Below are 20456 nucleotides of genomic sequence, written 5' to 3' on the forward strand. Positions count from 1 at the left end.
GATGACAACAACCGACTGGAGTCTCTGAGCTTTTTGAATGACAACAATCGCGTTGGAGAATACTCTTCTTTCCCCGGCTGACGGCGTCTCTGCGGCGGTGCGCGTTGGTGCGCACGCCACGCCCTCTCTCTCTTTCTTTCTCTTCTTTTTTTCTCGCCACTTTGCTTGCAGCTGTGCGCGCGGTGGCGGTCCTCCTGCTGCCGCAACGCGGTGACACGGGTCGATGACGATAGCCCACTTACGACGGTCTTATGACAACTCCTCGAACATGGATTGAACACAAGTGTCTTAACGAGATTGGGGGGCACCGCACAATATTCCAGCAGCGCGTGCCCTGCGACCGAGACCCAACTTCCGCGCTCTCTTTCTGATCTTTTACTTGCGTTTATTTATTATTATTACTCTGTTTTGTTTTTCCCCGTGTTTTTGGGCGCTGTTGGAAGCGCAGTGTGTCCGAGGGATCGTTAACGGCTTGCATCTTTTTATGCTTTTATCTTGGCATTCAATTGTGTGTTTTTATGCTTGGGTTGTAGACATGGTTGTAATGCGCTTTTGGGTAAACTCTCCGTCTGACGGCTTTTTGTAGGACCTCAAAGACACCGTTCTTTTCTTTTTGTTTTTACCTCAGCGTTCTCTTTCACGAAATAGGCTAGCCAACGTCAGTTTTTGGTGTGTACAAAGAATGGTTGTAGAGGGGGCACTGTTGAATGAGTGGCTAAAGCAGTTTGAAATGAGGGGAGTGATGGTGTTTTTTACCCGAAGATAATGTGGTTTACTGTATTTCTTAGAAGCAATAGTGTTTTGGCCACTAGATAAAGGTATAAGATGTGGGATGCTGAGTGAAGAAAACTTTATGCTCTTACTCTCTCCGCACCTACAGAATGGGCTTAATGGAAGACGTTTAGAAAAGGGTATATAAATATTTGGTTTGACTGAGCCTTTTTTTTTATGTTGCCGAAAAGGTAAGAGTTGCAATAGATTTTCCGTCTCTTGTTGATGCGAAAGACCATGGAAAAAAAAAAACTTTTTTTTTGGTGGAGGGGTTTGATTGGGGCGATATAATTTCTTCAGTTGATGAGGATATGCTTCTTACTGTCGGCAACGTCTCCGATGTGAAGCTGATGGATAAGAATTCAAGTACTGTTGTTGGAACTCATGTTTTTGCCGTTACTCAGCACAATGTGCAGGTGGTTATGGGGAGGGAGAGGGTCTGCGCGGGGCGTAGAGTGACAAATCCTTGTCGTTTTTTGTATACTTAGTTTGTTTGTCCCTTATCTGAATGAAGCTTGACAATCTGAATTGGGCGATGCTTTGTGAGGACTGTTTTTTTTTTTTGCATTGTTTGTGTGGTGCCAACTTGTTGGATCATTTCTCTCTTTTTTGTCCTCTTTTTTTATTTGCCGTATGTGTGTGTGTTGGTGTTGTTGTTTTTGCACTCAGGAATTGTTGCAGTTAGGCTACTCTTTGTCCCGCGCCTATCCGTGCCTATTCACTTCTTCTCATCGCATCTTTCCTCGAGGCGGGAGCAAACGCCACCATGCCCGCGCAGTGGTACTCTGGTGACATTGTTACCATGGGATCCCGCGTTTTCTTCTGCTCACAGAACGAGGAGCTGCCGTTTTTGGAATGGTCACCGAAGGAGCAGCGTTTTATGGTGTTGCAACGTGATAATTGTGACGTGCCACCACTTCTCGCTTCTGAGCAAATTGATTCTGCCAGCTTGGGGTATGGCACGGTGAGGATTCCCTGCTGCGCTCTGTACGGTGTTCTACCTCTTAGAACCACATCTATACTGTTGTATGTTGCACAACAAGAACACGTGGCGACTCTGCCTTTTACTGAAACACATGAGGTGTTTGCTGTGAAACGATTTGCATGGATGCGCCTGCCATCGCCAGAGAACGAATCATCAATTCAAGATGGATTAAAAGAGGATGACGGGGATCAGCAAAATTCTTTTTCTGCTTTTCCTGAGGAACTTTCGGAGGATATTGTTGCTAAATATTGTGCGCTGATTGATCGGTTTTGTAGTAATTCAGAGCAGCACTCAGGAGGCTCGCTTTTTTTTTATTCCCCAACAATAAGTTTGGCGTTGGATCCAAGTGAGTTGGTTGAGAATCCGACAACACATTACTTTGGGGGCTCTGTATCGGAGAATACATTTGATTATGAGGGGGCTTCCCTTTCTAGGGAAAATCATGTTTGCCATCAGTCGTTGCGCACTTTTCAATGGAATTCTCCATTGCTTCGCGCATTCGCATCGCTGCATTTGCCCGATGGAAGTTCTTTTTCGTATGTGCCGTCATTTATCAGAGGCCTTGTTGCCATGTCTCCTGCACCCGCGGATGGCGTTCAGCTGCTGCTCATTAGCCGACTCAGCTACCGTTGGGCTGGTACACGCTACAACCGACGTGGGTTGGATTTGGCAGGCACTGGCACCAGTGCTATTTTTTCCATCTCGACCTTGTGGGTGTTTTCTGCGGAAACAAACGAGAAAGAAAATAATGCGGTACTCGCATCTTCTAATGGGAGGAAACGAATGGCCTCCTACCAGGTTTTACGAGGGTCCATCCCACTTTACTGGAGCCAACGGGCAAATTTGGCTCTCACGCCGGAGATCACCATTGCATCGCCCGGTCGTGCAGCATTTGGACTTCGTTTACATCTAAAACTCTTAAATGAACTTCTCCCTGCCACATCGACGCTTCATTGTCTTGATACGACATCTAGTAGTGAAGTGGAGTGCTCGCTTTCAAAGGCCTTTGCGTTTGCTGTGACGAAGTTCCGTGAGTCGGATGCCAGGCATGATGTATCCTTTGATGTTCAATACACTAAGTATGATTTAAGGGACAAACTGAGGAGCAAGCTGCCGTACGACGAGATCCTTCAAGGTGTAAATGAGCTACTCAATGGTGGTGTGGAGGAGGAGGCTAAACGTGTAGACTTCTCGAGGTGGTGCACCCAGCCCTTTACGGAGGACAATGATTCAGATGTAAAGACAGATCACACCTGTTCCCTGGTGTGGAGGCAAAGTTATCAACAGAAGCACTACATTCGTGTGAATTGTCTTGACTGCTTAGACCGGACTAATCTTGTCCAGTCTATGATTGTGGTTGATGTGCTTCCTCGGATGATTCGGTATGTGCGTGGTCGGGACCACGCAGCGAATAATAATCACGGTAACAACGATAGGGCCGCAGAGAATTCTGAGAAGGAAGAGGAAGCGTATGAAGAATCTATTAAATTGTGCAAGGAACTCTGGGCTCAGCAGGGTAGAGCACTTTCTAAATTGTATGCTGGAAGTGATCCTCACTTGCTTCAATTTCTTGTGAAGGGTACCTTGGGACCGTATGTGCTGCAACAGACAGTCCTCATTGCAACGCGTCGTTGGTTTCAACAGAACTTTTGTGATGGTGACAAGCAGGACATCATTTCAGTACTTACCCGCCAACATGATCCGGCCCTCATACAATTCGAACTTGAAAGGCGTTTTGTACGACCATTCTCGTTACTAAACAAAATGATGGTCTTGGGTCTCGCCGTCGCAATAGCTGCACTTGGGGTGAACACATTTATTCTCCTGTTCTTGGCACGGAGTTCGATGTTTAACGGATCATTGTTCTATTCACTCGCCTGGGTGCTTTACATCATTATATTGATGTTTTTTATTAAGCGTGGGGGGGTTAGCTACACAAACCGCCCAATGTTTGGATGAGTGGTTGTCCTGTCTTTGATGCAAGCGGCGTGGCCTCCGGATGTGTGGTGGTGAGTGGTGGGTTGGGGGGACACTGAGGGTGAGTCGATTGCTGCCTGTGGCGTGAGAGGTTACGGTTCTTCCTTGGAACCACCTGCAACTAACGCACACAGCGAAGGATGAAGTAGACGATAGAGGAGTAATAGGAAGGGCAAAATGGGGTACCAGTGATCCTGTGGCATAAGTTTTTTGGCGCCTTGAAACGGAATGTAATCTGACGTGAGCCATGCTGTGCAGATTCTTTTTAAATTTTTTACTTTTGTCGGATGGTTCCTTGTTTCTTTTTTTTTTACGATTTTGCCGTTCCTTTTTTGTTGTTGGATTTCTCCTTCCCTTCTTGTGTTTGTTTGTTTGTTAGGATTCAGGAGTATTGCGACAGACCTCTTTTTTACTTTTTTATATTTTTGTCTGTACTTGGTTTTTTTTTTTTTCGTTACGCTCTGTCTGCTTTGCAGTGCTTCTTTGTTTGAATTTTCTTGATTGTGTATTCTCTCGTTCATGTGCTGCAGAGCGCACTATATTGATGATATGTTGCATTTTCCCCTTTGTTTTGTATCCCTTGCGTGGGTGTGGAGCTATTTCGGATGGACTGCCTGTAGACTGAAGTGAATGCAGGTTTTTTGAGCTCCGCTTCTGTGGCTTGCCTTCCATCACATTGTAGCTGTTTGCTAAAGTGGGTAGTGGGATGAGTATGCTTTGCCGAGGACAACAGCTTGCACGCTGTATCGGGGGGGTGAAATGCAACTTTGGCGGGCTTCTTTTGTTGATCATCATATTGTACGTCATCTCATTTGTGGCTGTCTGGCTCTTGTCTGCACCGGTGCAGGAGACCTGGTCGCTGTCGGGAGGGTCGCCTGCCCCAGTGACAGTGACACTTGGCAAGGGCTGCTCCGTTAAACTCTATCGCCACGTCCCGGTTTCATTGTTGTTTACCACCGCTTTTGAGGCTTCAATGAAGATACTTGACCACCACGGATGTACAAGTGTGCGGGAAATCCTGCAGAACGCTGGTGTCACTCGCTGTCCCCAGGGTTTTGCCCTTCAGTGCGTTGCAGGTCGCACATGCAGCATCCTTGACAATACAACGATGGATATGCAGGCGTTGAACCTCACATTGGGATTTCGTTACGCCTCGTCGAAAAAAAATGGGGTGTACCCATGGCTAATTGCCAGTCGTAAGGGAATGTATTTGCCGGATCTGGTGCGTCAAGGGAATGCGGTGCTGTCTGCCCTAGGTCTTTTGCGCGTGGTGGCTCGTATTGAGCGTTATATATTTGCATGCCAGATGCCCTCAACAGAGGCGATATTGGCTGCATGTACGACGAAAAATGCAACAGGTGAAAAAAAGGAGCCTAGACGATTTGTTTTAGTAGAGCTCGCAACTGGGAATGCCAATCTTCTTTTTACTATTTGCCCACCGGATCCTTTGCGTTGGTTAAGGTGCTACGGTGTGGAAACGGTTCATGCCGTATCTGCTGATGCAATGACATATCAAGAGCATATACGTATTGTAAATGGCGGGGTTTCCCCGCTCAGAGATGGGTCGGCCACACACGTGCTGCTTCATGGAATTTTACACCTTATCCCTGTGAACGACTCCTGCGCGTTGATTCGGGAGGGTTTACGTCTTTTAGGGCCAAAGGGAATCCTTTTAGTGGTGATGTTGTTTACGGGTACCTCTGTGGTGTGGCCAACGGGATATCATCCCTTTTTCTTTAAAGATGCCGCGGTAGAGACGGATCCTCTAAATGCGTCGCGTTCTTCAACTGTTTTACGCTACTGTAGTACTATTACAGGCGAGGACTATGACACGCTTGTAGAAAAAGTGGAATTCTTGTGGGACGCACCAGAGTTCGCTTTTTACACACCGCAGTTTAAGCGAACGGGGATTTACGCGGTGCGTCTAACGCGGTCTGAAAAGCTAATGCCTTCTTTGCCAGGGGAGGAACGACGGATCGCGACACCAGAAGAAGAAGAGACTGATCTATACAAGGACATCTGCACGAATCCAAAGAATTTGGACCGCATGAAGGACGCACAGTCACTTTGGGGAGAACGTGTACTGGCGATGCATGCCCATAGAGAACGCAGGCGACGTGGGAAGGGGCATCACGTATGGTCTAAGAAATGAGCATGGCGAACGTATCATGTTTTTTTTTTAATTTGTTTGTTCGTGTGCTGCTGTTGTTGTTGTCGGTTTTGCTTTACATTGGTCGTGCGAGGGGGAGGGGGAGGAAGGGAAGAGGCAGAAGATAGAGAGAGACAAGTTGGCCCACGAATGTAGACGCCTACATCTTGTTAACGCCTGCTATTGTATTTTCTCTAGTTATTTGTTTGGTCTTGCATTTTGGTTTTGTTTTGAACCTTTTTCCAACCCATTACATTTTGATTTTTGCACTGCACTGCAATGTTGTTGTCAGAGAACCTCCAATCATTTTAAACTCATATCTCTACACAACTTCAACTTACACGCTAGGACGATCCCTTCCTTAAACATATTATTGTTACCTTTGTTTCTGTCTGTGGGAGTCCAAGCGTACACGGTTGGTTTTTCGTTGCTTGTCCATCCTGTCGCCTCCGAGTTGTGGTGGTTCACCATGGCGAGGGAAGGGATACAGTTTTTGTTGTTGTTGGTGTTTTGTTGGACTTCACCGCTTTTCCTTACGTGTCAGCCACCTCAACTATTCTCTCCAACATTGCTTTTTGGTTACTAAGCAGCGACGGGACTCAGCGACCCAAAAAGGGGTCCTACAGGTCGTTCTATACATAATTAGAGAGAGAGCAGGATAGAGAAGAGGATAAAAGAGGAAGGGGGGGGGGACTTTGCCATCGGTCCATACGCAAAAAAGAAAGGAAGAGCCAATTCACCTTCTTGGAAGTGGCTATATATATAGCTGTTTCTACACACATACACACACATATTTACACTTGGCAAGTCCTTTTACAGCCGTTTCTCCCTTACCTTTCTATACCGGCGCCTAATAAGTTGAGGGGAGTAGCGGACATTGGGCGGAGGAAAAGAAGGAAGTTACACCGACTGATAATATTACAATCATGTCGTGGTACACGCATTGCTGTTACAGCCCTATTCACAAGGGAGCCCATTTGCTCGCTCCGCGAAGTGTGATGAAGCGGTTTTGGAGCCCGTTTTGTCGTGGTCTTGTTGGGCCAAATCTCCAAATGTATGGTTTTAGTCAGGTTTTTGACAGCATTCGGACCGATGATAATGACTTTACGTGTCAGGTAAATGGTCAAGTGGGTGGTACCAGACTTATCGAGGACTTCTTTATTGTGATTCTCTGTGGCTTTGACTTTGTTGATGTGAAGGTGGAGTCATCTTCTATGACCGATGCGGTACGCGACCCGTGCAACTTTAAGGGCTTCTACGTGCTTGCGCACAGCCGACCCTTCTTGGGATGGGCTCCTTTCGTCGTTGCACCCAGCCTGGAAATAGAACCTCATGACAAGGGATCCGTTGTATCCAGCTTTGACAGGAGCGAGCCGTCAGAGTTGCAAGAAGACTCCAGCGGAAACCAATTGCTTGTTCATTCTAGGAATTCTAATGCAGAGCAACCAAGGCGGTTGCTGAAGGTCCCATTCACATCGCGAATTGAAGAGCATGAAGGCGGTTTATCTCACATGACTCTTCGTTCTCCTATTTTTGACGTTATTATGGGTGATCACAACTGCCCTGCCACCTTGAAGCATTGCCTTCAGAACAAAGAGGCAATTGAGGCGATTGTGCGCCTCCGTCGCGCGAATGTGCGTCCGGAGTTGATCACCGACAAGACACTACTGGCAATCACTACCAAGAAGGAATCCTGGGCCTCTGCGTTGGGAATTCTTTAGTTAACATCGCTGATGAGCAAGGAGGGACTAGTAACAAGTGCAAAACGGAAAAAGAATGGGAAAACGGGGATGCTGAGAATGCAAGGAGCACATGCGTCAACACCTCTTTTTTTTTTGCCGTGTTTGCCCGGAAAGTGAACTGGGTTTGTGTGGGATGACAAGACGCTGCTGGCGTTAGGGGCATAACAGTGTTGGTAAGTGTTCTCTGTATGTCCAGTGATTGATGTGGGGAGCCCATTGGAATTCCTTCTGTTGAGTCGCACACACGAAGTACGAAATGAGTTGAGTAAAAAGGTACAAAACAAAAACGAGGCAATTTTGTTCTGTTCTATTTCTGCATGGGGGAGGTGGGAGAAGAAGAGGAGTTCAACGAATTTTCTTGAGTTTGCTTTCCCTCACTTTTGTTGTTGTGGGGACTCCATCATCAGTAGTACGCTGCCCTATCTAATGTTACCCCCCCTCCCCCGAGTCTTTGTTTTTGGTTTACGTGTGCTTCTTGCCTTGCGCACGGATAATGGAGGCGTCAGGGGGTACTTCATGAACCTTTGTTCAGGAGACAAAAAAAATAATAGTAATAAAATCAACAGAAACAATTAAAACGAATGAACCGTTTTTTAGTTTTAGTTTTTTGTTTTTTTGTGTGTCTGCGACTCTATTGACTTCTTTCTCGTCACGTGCTTCTGTTTTCCGGGCGCCCTTCCGCACTGGATGCATGTTGGTTGTGCCAGCTCTTTGCACCCTGCCTGCCTGGTCGTGCTTGCGTCCTTTTTGCTGCTGTTTTATGTGTGCCGCGCAGTGATTGATGATGTTTTTTTTCTCCGCCTCGTGTGGGGTGTCGTTGGTTGTTGGCTGCCGTGCTTACATTTGACCTGCTGCTGGCGCATGTGCGTCTAGTAGGCAATGCGGTGCGTTGCTTAGTGGCGCTAATTCAGAGCGAGCAGGCTGTGTTACGGTGAAGGCGGACGGGAAATGAACCGAGAGTCGCACGAAAAGGGTGGAAGAGGAGAGAGAGAAAAAGAGCTGTGACCGGGGTTCTGAGAAAGTCACCGACAGGCTTTTTGACAATTCCAGTGAACTGGGGCAGGGTCCAGAACAAAGTCAAACAAAAAAGGTAAAGAAAGCAGCAACTAAAAAATACAAACCAGGCTGCTTTTGATATATATATATATATGCACGGATATTCAACTGCCCATTGAAGAATAGAAGGCGGGAATGAGTGAGGGGAAATTCGTACGGTTGGTATCTATGGGAACATTCAAGGATGCCTGCTGTGGCACTGGCAGACCGCTCTTGTCACCCGTTGTGTTGAGCGTAATGTGTTTGGGTGTCTCACCCCCTGTTCACACACGCAGTTTATGACTGGGTGCTGCCTTCGCGCGTTTCGTCTTTATGTCGCGTGCGGTGGCACATGTGCTTATGGCCTTGTCGATGTTTTCTTTTTATGGTTATCTGAAATTGCTTTGGATGTGTGTGTTTTTTTTGTGCGTGTGCGTTTCTATTTTTATTTTGTTTTTTTCAAGTATTCTGTCGCTTTTCCTCCCGAGTTTGTTATTGTACCCAACTCTATGCCTGCGTGCGGCAACGGGTGCCCATGAAGGGAAAAACAAATCGCTAAACACACCTTTGTGGTCTCAGTGTCTACTCACTACTGTCAGGCCTCTGCTGGATGAGTGAGGAAGAAAGGAGGCGGTTGAGGGCGTCGTGGGGGTGGGGGGTAGCGTTAATTTCTCCTCTCCTTTCACTCTTTTTTTGCCTCATGAGCTTGAGCGGGAGAGGCGCACGGGGAGAGGGAAGGTGGGAGTAGATTTTGAACTTTCGCATTGCTTTTTAATTTCATTGTTATTATTATTTTGTTGAGTTTTTTTTTTTTTGTTGCGCCCGCATGAATTTAATTTTTCGCTTATGCTTTCAGCCATTCTTCTTTTCACTCATTCTGTGTTAGTGAAGAATACATGCAGAGGGCCATGCGCGGTGTATCTGCCGCCGAAATCGCAAAGTTTCGTGAGCTTCAAAGCCATTGGTGGAACCCAAATGGCCCGCTTCGTACCCTGCATGCCTTCAACCCTCTGCGCGTGCAGTACATAAGCAATATATGCAAACACTTTGGTAAACGGTCTGATTTTTTTGCCCCGTCCGGCATTACGCCTGGAATGCGTATATTGGACGTGGGCTGTGGCGGGGGCATTCTCTCCGAAAGTCTTGCACGGTTAGGTGGTAACGTACTTGGAATTGACATGTGTGAAGAGAGCGTTGCTGTGGCGCAACAACGTCGTGAGCGGACTTTGCGTGAATTGGACTCTTGCACCTCACATGACGCTGCGGCGTTGCTCGTATATCGCCACGTATCCCTCAACACAATTGTAGCTGAAGAGAAGCAGCAATTTGATCTTGTGGTCGCCTCGGAGGTTATTGAACACGTTGAGGACGCCCCGGTTTTTTTGCAAGATCTTTGCGACGCGACAAGCCCGGGCGGGGTGCTTATTCTCTCCACAATGGATAAGTCTATTAGAACAGCCATTAGTCATATTGCTGTTGCGGAGTATCTCACAGGATTGGTGAGGCCAGGTACACATGATTGGTCAAAGTTCGTTCCCCCCAAGGACGTTTCCAGGTGTGCGCAACAGCATCACGTACGTCAAGTGGATCTTCAGTATATTGTGACGTGTCCAGACGTATGGATGTCTTTGGCTACCCGACAACTGCAGTTGGGATTTTCGCTTACAAAAGGCTTTGATACGGGGCACTACTTTTGGTCTGGTTTGAAGATGGCAGCTCCCACGTCAAACCACACTCCGTGAGACTTGCCGGACTCATATGGGCTGCTTGAGGCAGGAGGAGAGGAAAACGAAAGCCGAAAACAGAAAACAATTAAATTGTTTAGTTGCCTCTCGTGCGCCTTTTTTCCCCTCCGATAGGAAGCAGCGGAATTGAGGGAAGGGTGTTCATCTGAAATTGGTAGGGATGTGCAAAGTCATGGATTTTCCTATAGTGTGGTGTGTAGAGGCATTATTTCTGCTTTTCTTTTTGAGATTCCGAAGTATCATTATTTTTCTTCCGTTTTATTTTCTTTTACACGGTGTGCCTGCGGCTTTGATGCGAGGTAGTGGAGTTAGACATCAATGACTGCCAAGGGCACAATCCGTTTCGAGGACCTTGGAGAGCCTGTGCAGCGGCTTTTGAAGTCGCTGCGGGCCGGATACACGGACGAGGATATGGCGTTGCTCAAATACGTCTCTGTGAGGGATATGGCAAGAATTTACGGGGAGATGTCGTCCGATCGTCACGTCGAGGAAATCTGGAAAGAGCTCCGCGCTGCCCTAAAGGCCCGGCAGGAGGAGGCGGCGCGTCGTGAGTTGGAGCTGCACAGAAGAGAACAGCAACTTGTAGCTGAGCGAGAGGCGGATGAACGTGCGCGGCGCCAGCAGGAGGAACTTGAAGAGGCGGAACGGCAAGCGGCAGAGGCGCGGCGTGAGCGACGCGAGGCACGTCGCAAGTGTCGAGAGGAGTCAGCAGAGGAGGAGGCCGCCGCCGCAGCAGCAGCAGCAGCAGCAGCAGCAGCAGCAGAGGAGGCCGCGATGCTGGCGGCGGAGGAGGAAGAGCGCCAGCGTAAGGCAGAGAAGAGGCGGAAGCGGCGAGAGGCACGTGAACGTGAACTGCAGGAGCAGCAGGATGCCTTAGAGGCGGAACGGCAAAAGCATACTGCCGAAAACTCGTCCTCACAAAGAAAGGTCTGGGAGGAATATGTTGCCCGCCATCCGCTAGAATTTGGCGCTTGCAATCAAAACATTGAACAGAAACCCGTCGAGCACACGTTAAAGGCTCCACCTGCGGCTACGAAAGACCTTCTTAACCGAACGTATACGCCCAAGTGCCCCAGATGTGGCACAAAGTTTGTGGTTCCTCCAAAGGAGTGGGATTGCCCACTGTGTCTGCGTCAGACGCGTCTAAATATCAAGGTGTGGCAGCCGGACAACTCTTCTAATAAATGCACAATTTGTAACGCCTCTATTGGTCGCTTCTCTCGCCACCATTGTAGAAGCTGCGGCCGGCTAGTATGTGAGTTTTGTAGTATGGCAAAAGCTACGATTCCAGCTTTGGGGTTTACTGTCGCGACAAAAATATGTGACGACTGTGCGCAGCTTGGTCGTCGTCCTATAACAAACTGCTAAAAAGGACGGCAAATTAGTTTTGCCAGCAAATGAAACTTTCTAGTCGCCTTCGTCCACGTTCTTTTTTTTTTGTACTGTATTCCCTCTGTATGTCTGCGTGCGGAACATCCGAAAGCAGGTGCGAGGGAGTTACAGAGGTGGTGACCGTTCTGCTTTGATCTTATTAGGTGTTTAAGAGGAGGAGAACGCCGAAAAGAAGTGGGAAGCATGGTGGTATATATATATATATTGGACGATATTTGCTTCCACCACCAACCAACCAACCAACCCTGCCCCTCCGGTAGTTATAGCGAAAGTGTGGATTTGCAGCAATGACGAGGGCCATATTGCGCCCGTCACATTTGGTGCCATACGTTATGCTTTATTCGTTCGCTTCGCTGATCTTTATTTTTTATCGTCTTTACCCTACTTTTTCTCTTTCCTCAATAATACCGAGAACATTCGATAATAATAACGTTAGGGGGGAGACACAACAAGCAAACAAGCAACCCGCGCAAACACACCAATACAATAATAATAATAATAAGGAACCATGGATACTGTGGCTCTCACCGTCAGTTCGCTTGTGCATCGGGCAGAGGCCCTCAACATTCCGGTCATCCGTAGCAGGTCACTGGCAATCGCTGTCGCCGCAGGTATTCCCCTCGTGGTGCTCCTGCACGACACGGCAGACTGGTGGCTGCCAAAAACGTGGGGCATGCCCATCATCTCTTGGTTTCGCCGAAGGTGGCGTCAGGACCCCGAAAGCAAGGCGGCACATCTGGCACTGGCTCGCAACGTCCTCATTTTCCTCTTTGTAGCCATGGCACTGAACGAGACCCCCTACTATCAGACAACAGTGGACTACGTTGCAGACCGTGTCTCAAGCACCTCCGCTCGCAAGTCCTTTGATGAGCATATTAAGATGTCTCGACGAACTGCTTTTGGAGCTGCAAACGACGTAGTGGGAGAGGAAGGGCACAACGAGGCGAACGTTCGTCAACAGCGGGACACGGCACTACGCCGTCGCTTTGTGCATGACAACCGCAACGGGAACTAGGCTGAGAAGGAGTTGGAGGTAGGGAGCGACAAGTGTTTGCTTCTGCACAAAGACCGTGGTGGGAAGAGGGGAGTGAAAAAAAAGGGAAGAGGTACATAGCAGGAGACGAATGACGATGAGATGAGGAGAGAGGCAGACGACAGCAGCAACGCTGCTTTTTCCCTAGGGCGCCGCTTTTATCACAGATGTTCGTTTTTGACCACAATAACAACAAGAAGGAAAAGTAAGGATGAGCCACAAAGTTCTTATGTCGAAGATAAGCAAAAAAAAAAAAGAACACTACGGGCAATACGACAAACAAACATGATGAATTAAGTATACAGCGAGGATAGGTAAGAAGTGAGGGAGAGACAATGGTTGGTATGATGACTTCGACGGTTGCTGAGTGGCGTTTTTCCCTTTTCTTATTCTTTTTGTTTTTCATTACTGTTGTTTGGGAAGGGGGAGGGCTAAATGTGTGCGCTCCGGCGATTACCGATGTGTAGGTGTTTGCTGTGTGACTCGAGAAGGTGGGGATGACGAAGCACACAGGAGTGCAGCTCTGAGAGGGGCAAAGCGAGAGAGAGAGAGAGAAAGGGAGAAAGAGAAAGATGATTGAGGGATACGAATAGAAGGGTCATGTGATTGGGTTCCTCCTCTTTGTGTTTATTTTTCTTTTCATTTCCTTTTCTGGCGGTTTTTGCCTTAGTTGTTATCCTTCTGAATGATCCATTTCCTAGCGACTTTCGTCTTTGCTCGACTGCCTCAAAAAGGCACGGAGCACATCATTGCCATCATTCGATTTCTGTTATTTCCCACTGTCTTTCTAACGACACTTTTTTTAAAGACCTGTACTGGCAATTCCAGGGCGGGGTTTATCGTATACACGCCGTGTTTTTAACGTTTTTTTTGTTTCGGTTGCCACAATCTTCCTGACGTTGCTCCCCTGTTGTTGTTGTGACTTCTGGAAGAGGAAAGGTGCGCCGCACAACCAAACAGCGTGGCTGGTGTGGAGGTGAGGGCACATATATATATAGAGAGAGAAATAGAGAGGGATCGCTGGTGTTGAAGCATCAAGCGCGGAGGAAGTAAAGCAAAGACACTTTATTTCATTGTACTAATCCCGTTGCATATATACATAGATACTTATAGATGACCCGCAGTGGTGATGTAAGTGTTTTGCGTGACATGACGGCGCATAGAGATTGCCACCGCAGTCTATTGTATGATGTGTCGACGATGAGTGGCCCCTTCAAGGCGGTGGCAGCGGCATCTTCAACGTCAGCAGTAGCCACGCGTCAGACGGCAGGATCAGTGGCTCCTGAAGACACGGTGTTGCTTGAGATTCTTATTCCTGTGTATCTTAAATTGGAAGATCGTGAAGAGGTGTGTCGCGAGCTGGGTATCTTTGTTCAGACAGGGCGTGGCGGAGTGAACGGCCTTTCACGAAAAGTGTGTGTGCGTTTGACAGACACCACGGACCCGTTCTTTTTATTTGAACTTGAGCTGCTTGAGGATGACTACGGTTCATTCAAGCAACGGTTGGAGCTTCTTGTGGACTTCAGTGGGTTTCCCAAGTATCTTGTCTCCATGTTAAACGGTATTGCTAGTGGAGCCATGCCATATTCGGTTTGTTTTGTCGTAGACAACCGAGACACGCTTCTCGGGACGCTGCGGGTGCTCGAGCGGACGGAGTTTCGTACGGTGGAACACATCTCGCTCTTGCTGATGCGGCAAGGCGATGCGGGGCAGAAGCGATACCTGGCAGAACGCTTCCAACACTTTGAACGGGCGTACATGCGGGAGGTGGAGGAGCACCGCTCCGCCGCCGCCGCTGCAACTGCAAATATCGAATCATTGAAAAGTGAGGTGGCGACACTGCAGGAAGGCTGTGACTCGCTGCGGGAAGAGCTGAGGCTTGAAGTGGCGAAATCAGAAAAAAATCAGTTGGCCAGTGTCAGTCAGTTGCGTGAGGAGCACGCCAACGAACTTGCGCGGCTCCGCAGCTCCATGGAGGCCGAACTCCGTCGTTCTACGTGCAAAGCAGACGAGGTCCAGGCGCGACTCATGGAGGATGTGCGAACAAAGGACAAGAATTTGTATGAGGCCAATAGGCGTGTGACTTCGCTAGAGTCGTCCATCGTGACTTTGCAGTCACAGCTTCGCGTGGCTGAGGATAAATGCAGTGCCCAGGCGCAGGAGTTGGAGGAGCTTCGCTCCTCCAATCATGAGCTTCAGAGCTTTCGTTCGAACGCCACCCGCTCCATCTGCGATAATGAGCTTCATTCTGTTAAACTGCAAGAGCGTGTGCGGGGTTTGGTGCAGACCCTAAAGTCACGTGATGACGAGGTCCAGTCGCTGCGGGAGCAGTACCAGAAGCAGGATAGCTACATTCGCATCATTACCTCACAAAATGACCAACTAACCGAGCAGAACAAAAAGAACGAGCTGTCACTAAAGAAGGCTCATCATATCATTGCAACCCAGTTAAATCACATAAAAGGTGCGAAGGAGCGAGAGCGTATGATGCGTAATCAATTACGCAGCCAGGATGCACTACTGCAAGACAAGGTGGATGCCATTACCCGGCTGAGAGATGAGTTATCATCTTCGTCAGAACGGGGACGGGGACTTCAAGAGAAAAACATCGAGCTTCGGGATCAGCTGGGGAGGACGGATGCCGCGCGTGAGAAACTTGCGCAGGAGTTAAAGCAGAGTCAAGATGCTCTTATTCATCTTCAGAGAAGCACCAGTGTAAATGGACGGCATTGGTCTGTATTGGCTAGCACTAACGCCGGTAACAACCTCAACACTGGTCTTGGCATGGGGCTGAGTAACAGCTTTGGGTCGACGGCAAATGATATCTACAGGGAGTTCAATAAGAATGCTATGACCACCGTGCGAAATGCAGGTTGTTTATCCGCGCAGGGCCCCCTCGATGTCTCTGGTGTGCCCGCAGCGCATTCTCAGAATACTGTAAATACAAGCGAGAATAATTTGCAAGGTGCCCTGGCAGGTGAGCCAAAGTATGTGAGCAAGGCGTCACAAGATCCACCGCACTCCGCCAACAACAAAACTGCAAATAGTTTTGAGGCCGGGGCACAAATTGTCTCTGGTAACAGTATGACAAATCTGGCTAATGCATCCGAGAGTCACATAATGAATGGGAAATACACACGTCAGCCTTTGGATGCGACGACAGTTAATGTGGCGTTGAATTCGAGGAATCACCTGTTTGCCGCCAAAAACTTCTTCAATGATGGCGGTGACAAGGCGAACCGCACACTCAATACGGCGTCCTTTATGGAAAAAACGCCTGGAGCCATGGCAAAAGCAGCCGCCGCACCAAGCGCTTACTTTTGATGAGATCTACTCTCAGTATGACATAAGACCGTATAGATTTTCTACCTCCTTCTTCTATCTTGGGAAGGCCTTTTTTTTTGTTTTTGTTTTGTGCTTCTCATGCTGGGATGCGTTTTTATAGAAATCTTTTTGTAGCTATGGGTGCTGAACCAAAAGGAAAAAGATTCGCAGGGACGGGATGTGTTTCCCGTGCCATTGCCTCACAAGAGTGGGTTCTTGCCATCATGACTCATACTGTGGGGGAATAACGCGTGCAACGCCAAGCAATATTTTATCTCCTTAACGATTGTCTCTGTATGTATGTCTGCGTGTCTGTGTGTGTGTATGTGATGTGTGCGTGTGTCTACCTGTTTGTCTATTTTACTTAGTTGGATGTTTGTTCTTGTTAGTTTGCGTTGGACGCATGCGTGCAAGGGTGAATAATACGTGTGTTCTTTCATCCCCTTTTTTTTTGTGTTTTTCGTTTGCTCCGCGTTTTCTCCTTCAATGGCTACTGCTGCTTCTGCGTGTCTGTCATCGCTTTATGGGAGTGGGAGACGCCTTGTTGCGCAGAATCCACTAGCACAACGACGCTGAAGATTTAACGGAAAGAAACAAAGGACGGGGGGCAAGTGCAGGTGGATCAAATGAAAAGGGAAGGTTACCACGGTTCTGTCAACAACACCGCTTTATTGCTGAATAGCCGTGAAGACCACAGCCGGGCTAGCACTGGCACAACGCGATCAGAGACGCGTTCGTCTCCCTTGCGTCGCGATGTAAATGGACCCTGGCGCAAAGGTTCTGGTGGAGGTGATAACAAAATAATTTCCGCCGCGCCATTTGAAAATGATAAGGGAGTCATCAAAGATGATGTGAACTTTCGTGTGGAGCGAATTGACAGTGCTTCTTGCCTGGCTGTGGACGACGTAGTTGGATATGAATTTGTCTCAGAAGACGGAAGGTGGACTTGGTCCATTGGCACCGTTCTGGCATGTGTCAATAACTCTGACAATATCATTGGAAATGGTGACGGCAGCGGCGCCATAGCTGCTGATCCGAATCTTGTTTCCTTGGCGTATTGGAGAATTGCACTTGATACACAAGACGAGAAACGACGAAGCGATTCTACGATGAAGGCGGGTAAACACGGGGATGAGGCACAATATGACATTCTTCGAAGACTACATGAAATTGAGGAGGAACAGGCCGAAATTTTACGAGAGCCATGCGAGAAGGATGTCATTGAGGCCGAAAGGACCGCTGAAGCTGCACGGGAAAAACTACGGTTGAGGGTTCAAGAGCAGCGGAGTGTGCTGCAGCAGCTGGCAAAACCACCAGGTGTGTTGCGATTAGCAACTCAGGCAGTGTTTTCACTTCTTGGTATTGAATTGTTGGTGGAACGAAGCGAAGAGGAGTGGGAACAAATGCAGCGCGTGTTGTGTTCGGAGGCCTTTGAGGAAAGCCTATCAGAGGCAGACACGTCTAGGTTGGATGAGGTGCAGGCCGAGATTATTACCCAGCGCTTCTTAAATAACCCGCACTTTACATATGCGTACATGGAGACACGAAGTCACCTTGCGGCGCTCATGCAAAAGTGGGTGGTTAGCGAAGTTCAGCTCTATGAAGCTCGTGCAATGCTTCAATACCTTAAAGGGCGTTTGTCTGCGTTAAATGAGGAGGCGAGGCAGAAGCAGCAGGAACTGAGCTTCTATCTTAACGTCAGCGGCCTTACAAGGACAAGTAGTGACCAAGGCGATGAAGAAAATGTACGCTATGCTTTGCGGTCCTTTCAAGATCTCGGTAAAGTCCCGTTTGTGCGCAGCGATAAGGTGGCCGTCGTCGTACGTTCATCTGTATTCTGCAAGTTTGTCCCTTCCACGTCATTTCCCATGTCTGCGCTAAAGAGCATGACTATTCAACGAGATCGTCTTGCCTGCATCCGCTCCGCTGCGTCCGGAAGGCAGGGGCGTGTGGGGTTTGGATCGCCTGTTGGTATTGCCAGTGTTATGGACAATGAGCTTCATAAATCGCGTGAGGCAGTGCAAGTGAAAAAACTCTTGTATGATCAGTCAATGGAACGGGAACACATTTTAGTACGTGAGTTGGAGACTCTCTACCAGAAGCATGTTTGGTACACCACCGCATTGCATAATATCCTTCGTCGAGCTATCGCTGCTGGTACCAGTTTTTCCCGCCGCAGCAAGAGCGATGCTGTGCAACTTCCAGCCGCCCAAAAGCGAGTGCAGGAGTTGGAGGGGAATCTCTGCGAGAAGGAGCGTGCACTACGCACCATGCAAACCAAACACGATGAGGAATTGCAGTGGATGCGAAAAAACATGAGGAGTGAGGTATGGGAAGAGGCTCGAAACGCCTTTGATGATGCCTCCATGATGCAATTGCGACAATTTCGCATACGCCATGACGAAGAGGTTGGACGGATGCGAGTGGCTGCGAAAGAAGCGCGGCAATGGTTAGCTCTTCTTCTGTTTGAACTGCGCAAGTCTAAGGATCTTGCAATTGCGGAAATGCAGCAAGAGGGTCTTCGAGAGTTGAATTTGGTGCGTGATGAACTTTCGATTTGTGAGAAGCGTCAAACGAAAACAGTGTCGATTCTTGAGGACTCGCTTGCGTACGGCGGCGAGGAGGAGGGGCACGAACGGCACAAAAGGCAGCGGCGGGCGTTGAAGCGGGCACTAAAGACGCTTTGTGGTTCACACTCCTCTGGGCCATCCAGTGAGTCATCGCTGAGGCGCTTCTCACGAAATCCGACGCCAACTCAAGAGGCGGCATACCGTCGTCTTCCTCTTCGAACTGGCACTCCGGTACGACGACTATCTACTTCGGAGGTTTCTGAGGTGTCGAGGGAGTTAGCCGAAGACAACGCTATTATTTTGCGGGATCGTCTAGTGGAGGAAATGCGTGATCGCGAGTTGATTCAAGAGGTGCTTGTACAAGAACAACGGAAGAATCAGTTATTAGAGGAGGAAACTAAGGCACTGAGATTTGACCTGAGCCAGGAAGTGGAGAAGCATGCGGCACTCAAGGAAATGTTTCGAGAACTACAAAACGAAGTTGCGGCAAGGCCGGGGACTGCGCGTTCAAGTTCCAAAGGATCTAGGATGAGTGGCTCCGCAAACGACGGTCGTGATGCCCGTGAGCAGGTTGCGAAACTGCGTGGCACCATTGCTACGTTCGATCGGCAGTTGGAGGAAATGCTAGAGGCGGAGGGGATGAAGAATGAAGGGGCCTCACTCCAGGCTCTGCGGGACTGCTTTGCAAGGCTGAAGGCTTCCTGCGCAGTGATGCAAGAGGAACGTGATGCACAGGCTGCCGACGCGAAAATGTTGGAGTCATATTTAAAGACGGCTGCAGATGCCTTGGAAGACGCTCTCATCCACGATGAACGGTGGCGCCCCCACACTACCGATTCAAACTACACCACGTGGCATTGGAAGAAATTTGGAGGCGATGATTGGGGTCGCGTCATCGCCGACACCCCTGAAGCTCTGGAAAAGGCACTTGTGCGTGGTGTCTCTTCCGCGTGCCATATACCAGAGGAGTACGTTTTGAATCTCAAATACCGTGATGAGGGCATGAGCCTCTACGTCTCCTTTGACCTTCGTCATGACCCAACGATACCCGCTGAAGATATTACGTCTCGTTTAGAGGAGTGCAACTATTACGAGTTGGAAAGATTGTACGCTCACCGGTTTTCCCCTGAAGAAGGGATTGACTCCTTGAAGCGGCAACTGCGCGCGAAGGAAGAGGAGTTGGAGGAGTTGCGCGCCAGTGTGTCGCATCAGCGACGTGAATTTCAGCCCTCCAGCGGTGGGGGATCAAAAGCTTACGTGTTGGGGGCTTAAAAGCAATGAGATTTGCTATCCCCGGCCATATGAGGAAAAAGACTTTTAAAAACTATATGGGGATCAGCTTTCTACACGGTTAATGTTACACACCTGTTGAGTGTGTAACGTACCGTGTCGCACGTACAGATTCGATTATACGACGAGAAAATGACAAAAAAAAAAAGAGAAACTTGGGAGGAGGCAGGGAAGGGAAGAAAGGAGCTGAACGGATGGAGCAGCCTTTATACTGTATCTTGGAGCCCACTCTCTGTGCCCAAAGTAATGGTTTGACTGCAATTGATTTCTGTAAAGAGGAGCAATGAAGATGAATAAGATGTTGTTTTTTGATGCATATTTTGCATGTATTCTTATTTCTGCTTCATTGCCTTGAAGAGCCGTTTTCTTTTTTACTCCATTTTCATTATATGTGCCTTGCGATTACTTCTGTGATTTGGCGCAGTCTATATATATATATATAT

General features: G+C 48.4%; 8 protein-coding genes and 1 pseudogene across 8 annotated transcripts, besides 10 other annotated features; 8 read left to right on the plus strand and 1 right to left on the minus strand.

Moving 5' to 3' along the window:
* Position 1: 1 nt before the first annotated feature.
* Positions 2 to 421, minus strand: TraAM80_02409 (hypothetical protein; annotated as a pseudogene).
* Positions 422 to 1537: 1116 nt separating this feature from the next.
* TraAM80_02410 (putative synaptojanin (N-terminal domain), putative,inositol/phosphatidylinositol phosphatase) lies at positions 1538 to 3715 on the plus strand (the record flags this gene model as incomplete). Its single annotated transcript, XM_029379413.1, has 1 exon — positions 1538 to 3715. The coding sequence occupies one exon, from the start codon at positions 1538 to 1540 to the stop codon at positions 3713 to 3715; it is 2178 nt and encodes a 725-aa protein (XP_029240717.1).
* A 423-nt stretch (positions 3716 to 4138) lies between these two features.
* Positions 4139 to 4185: a microsatellite.
* Positions 4186 to 4439: 254 nt separating this feature from the next.
* On the plus strand, positions 4440 to 5885 carry TraAM80_02411 (uncharacterized protein; the record flags this gene model as incomplete). The annotated part of the gene is made up of 1 exon (XM_029379414.1): positions 4440 to 5885. One exon carries the CDS (start codon positions 4440 to 4442, stop codon positions 5883 to 5885), a length of 1446 nt encoding a protein of 481 aa, XP_029240718.1.
* Positions 5886 to 5973: 88 nt separating this feature from the next.
* Positions 5974 to 6012: a sequence feature (GA-rich).
* Positions 6013 to 6083: 71 nt separating this feature from the next.
* Positions 6084 to 6115: a microsatellite.
* Positions 6116 to 6371: 256 nt separating this feature from the next.
* Positions 6372 to 6398: a microsatellite.
* A 482-nt stretch (positions 6399 to 6880) lies between these two features.
* On the plus strand, positions 6881 to 7603 carry TraAM80_02412 (uncharacterized protein; the record flags this gene model as incomplete). Its single annotated transcript, XM_029379415.1, has 1 exon — positions 6881 to 7603. The coding sequence occupies one exon, from the start codon at positions 6881 to 6883 to the stop codon at positions 7601 to 7603; it is 723 nt and encodes a 240-aa protein (XP_029240719.1).
* A 1964-nt stretch (positions 7604 to 9567) lies between these two features.
* TraAM80_02413 (3-demethylubiquinone-9 3-methyltransferase) lies at positions 9568 to 10401 on the plus strand (the record flags this gene model as incomplete). The annotated part of the gene is made up of 1 exon (XM_029379416.1): positions 9568 to 10401. One exon carries the CDS (start codon positions 9568 to 9570, stop codon positions 10399 to 10401), a length of 834 nt encoding a protein of 277 aa, XP_029240720.1.
* A 321-nt stretch (positions 10402 to 10722) lies between these two features.
* On the plus strand, positions 10723 to 11772 carry TraAM80_02414 (zinc finger protein, predicted; the record flags this gene model as incomplete). The annotated part of the gene is made up of 1 exon (XM_029379417.1): positions 10723 to 11772. One exon carries the CDS (start codon positions 10723 to 10725, stop codon positions 11770 to 11772), a length of 1050 nt encoding a protein of 349 aa, XP_029240721.1.
* Positions 11773 to 12019: 247 nt separating this feature from the next.
* Positions 12020 to 12041: a microsatellite.
* A 240-nt stretch (positions 12042 to 12281) lies between these two features.
* Positions 12282 to 12298: a microsatellite.
* A 6-nt stretch (positions 12299 to 12304) lies between these two features.
* On the plus strand, positions 12305 to 12811 carry TraAM80_02415 (uncharacterized protein; the record flags this gene model as incomplete). Its single annotated transcript, XM_029379418.1, has 1 exon — positions 12305 to 12811. One exon carries the CDS (start codon positions 12305 to 12307, stop codon positions 12809 to 12811), a length of 507 nt encoding a protein of 168 aa, XP_029240722.1.
* A 543-nt stretch (positions 12812 to 13354) lies between these two features.
* Positions 13355 to 13402: a sequence feature (GA-rich).
* A 45-nt stretch (positions 13403 to 13447) lies between these two features.
* Positions 13448 to 13482: a microsatellite.
* A 460-nt stretch (positions 13483 to 13942) lies between these two features.
* On the plus strand, positions 13943 to 16153 carry TraAM80_02416 (spindle assembly 6; the record flags this gene model as incomplete). Its single annotated transcript, XM_029379419.1, has 1 exon — positions 13943 to 16153. One exon carries the CDS (start codon positions 13943 to 13945, stop codon positions 16151 to 16153), a length of 2211 nt encoding a protein of 736 aa, XP_029240723.1.
* A 287-nt stretch (positions 16154 to 16440) lies between these two features.
* Positions 16441 to 16510: a microsatellite.
* Positions 16511 to 16779: 269 nt separating this feature from the next.
* On the plus strand, positions 16780 to 19995 carry TraAM80_02417 (dynein heavy chain, cytosolic; the record flags this gene model as incomplete). Its single annotated transcript, XM_029379420.1, has 1 exon — positions 16780 to 19995. One exon carries the CDS (start codon positions 16780 to 16782, stop codon positions 19993 to 19995), a length of 3216 nt encoding a protein of 1071 aa, XP_029240724.1.
* A 444-nt stretch (positions 19996 to 20439) lies between these two features.
* Positions 20440 to 20456: a microsatellite.

Source organism: Trypanosoma rangeli (assembly GCF_003719475.1).
Source record: "Trypanosoma rangeli strain AM80 chromosome Unknown Tra_15.4_contig_00055, whole genome shotgun sequence".
NCBI classification, from domain to species: domain Eukaryota; phylum Euglenozoa; class Kinetoplastea; order Trypanosomatida; family Trypanosomatidae; genus Trypanosoma; species Trypanosoma rangeli.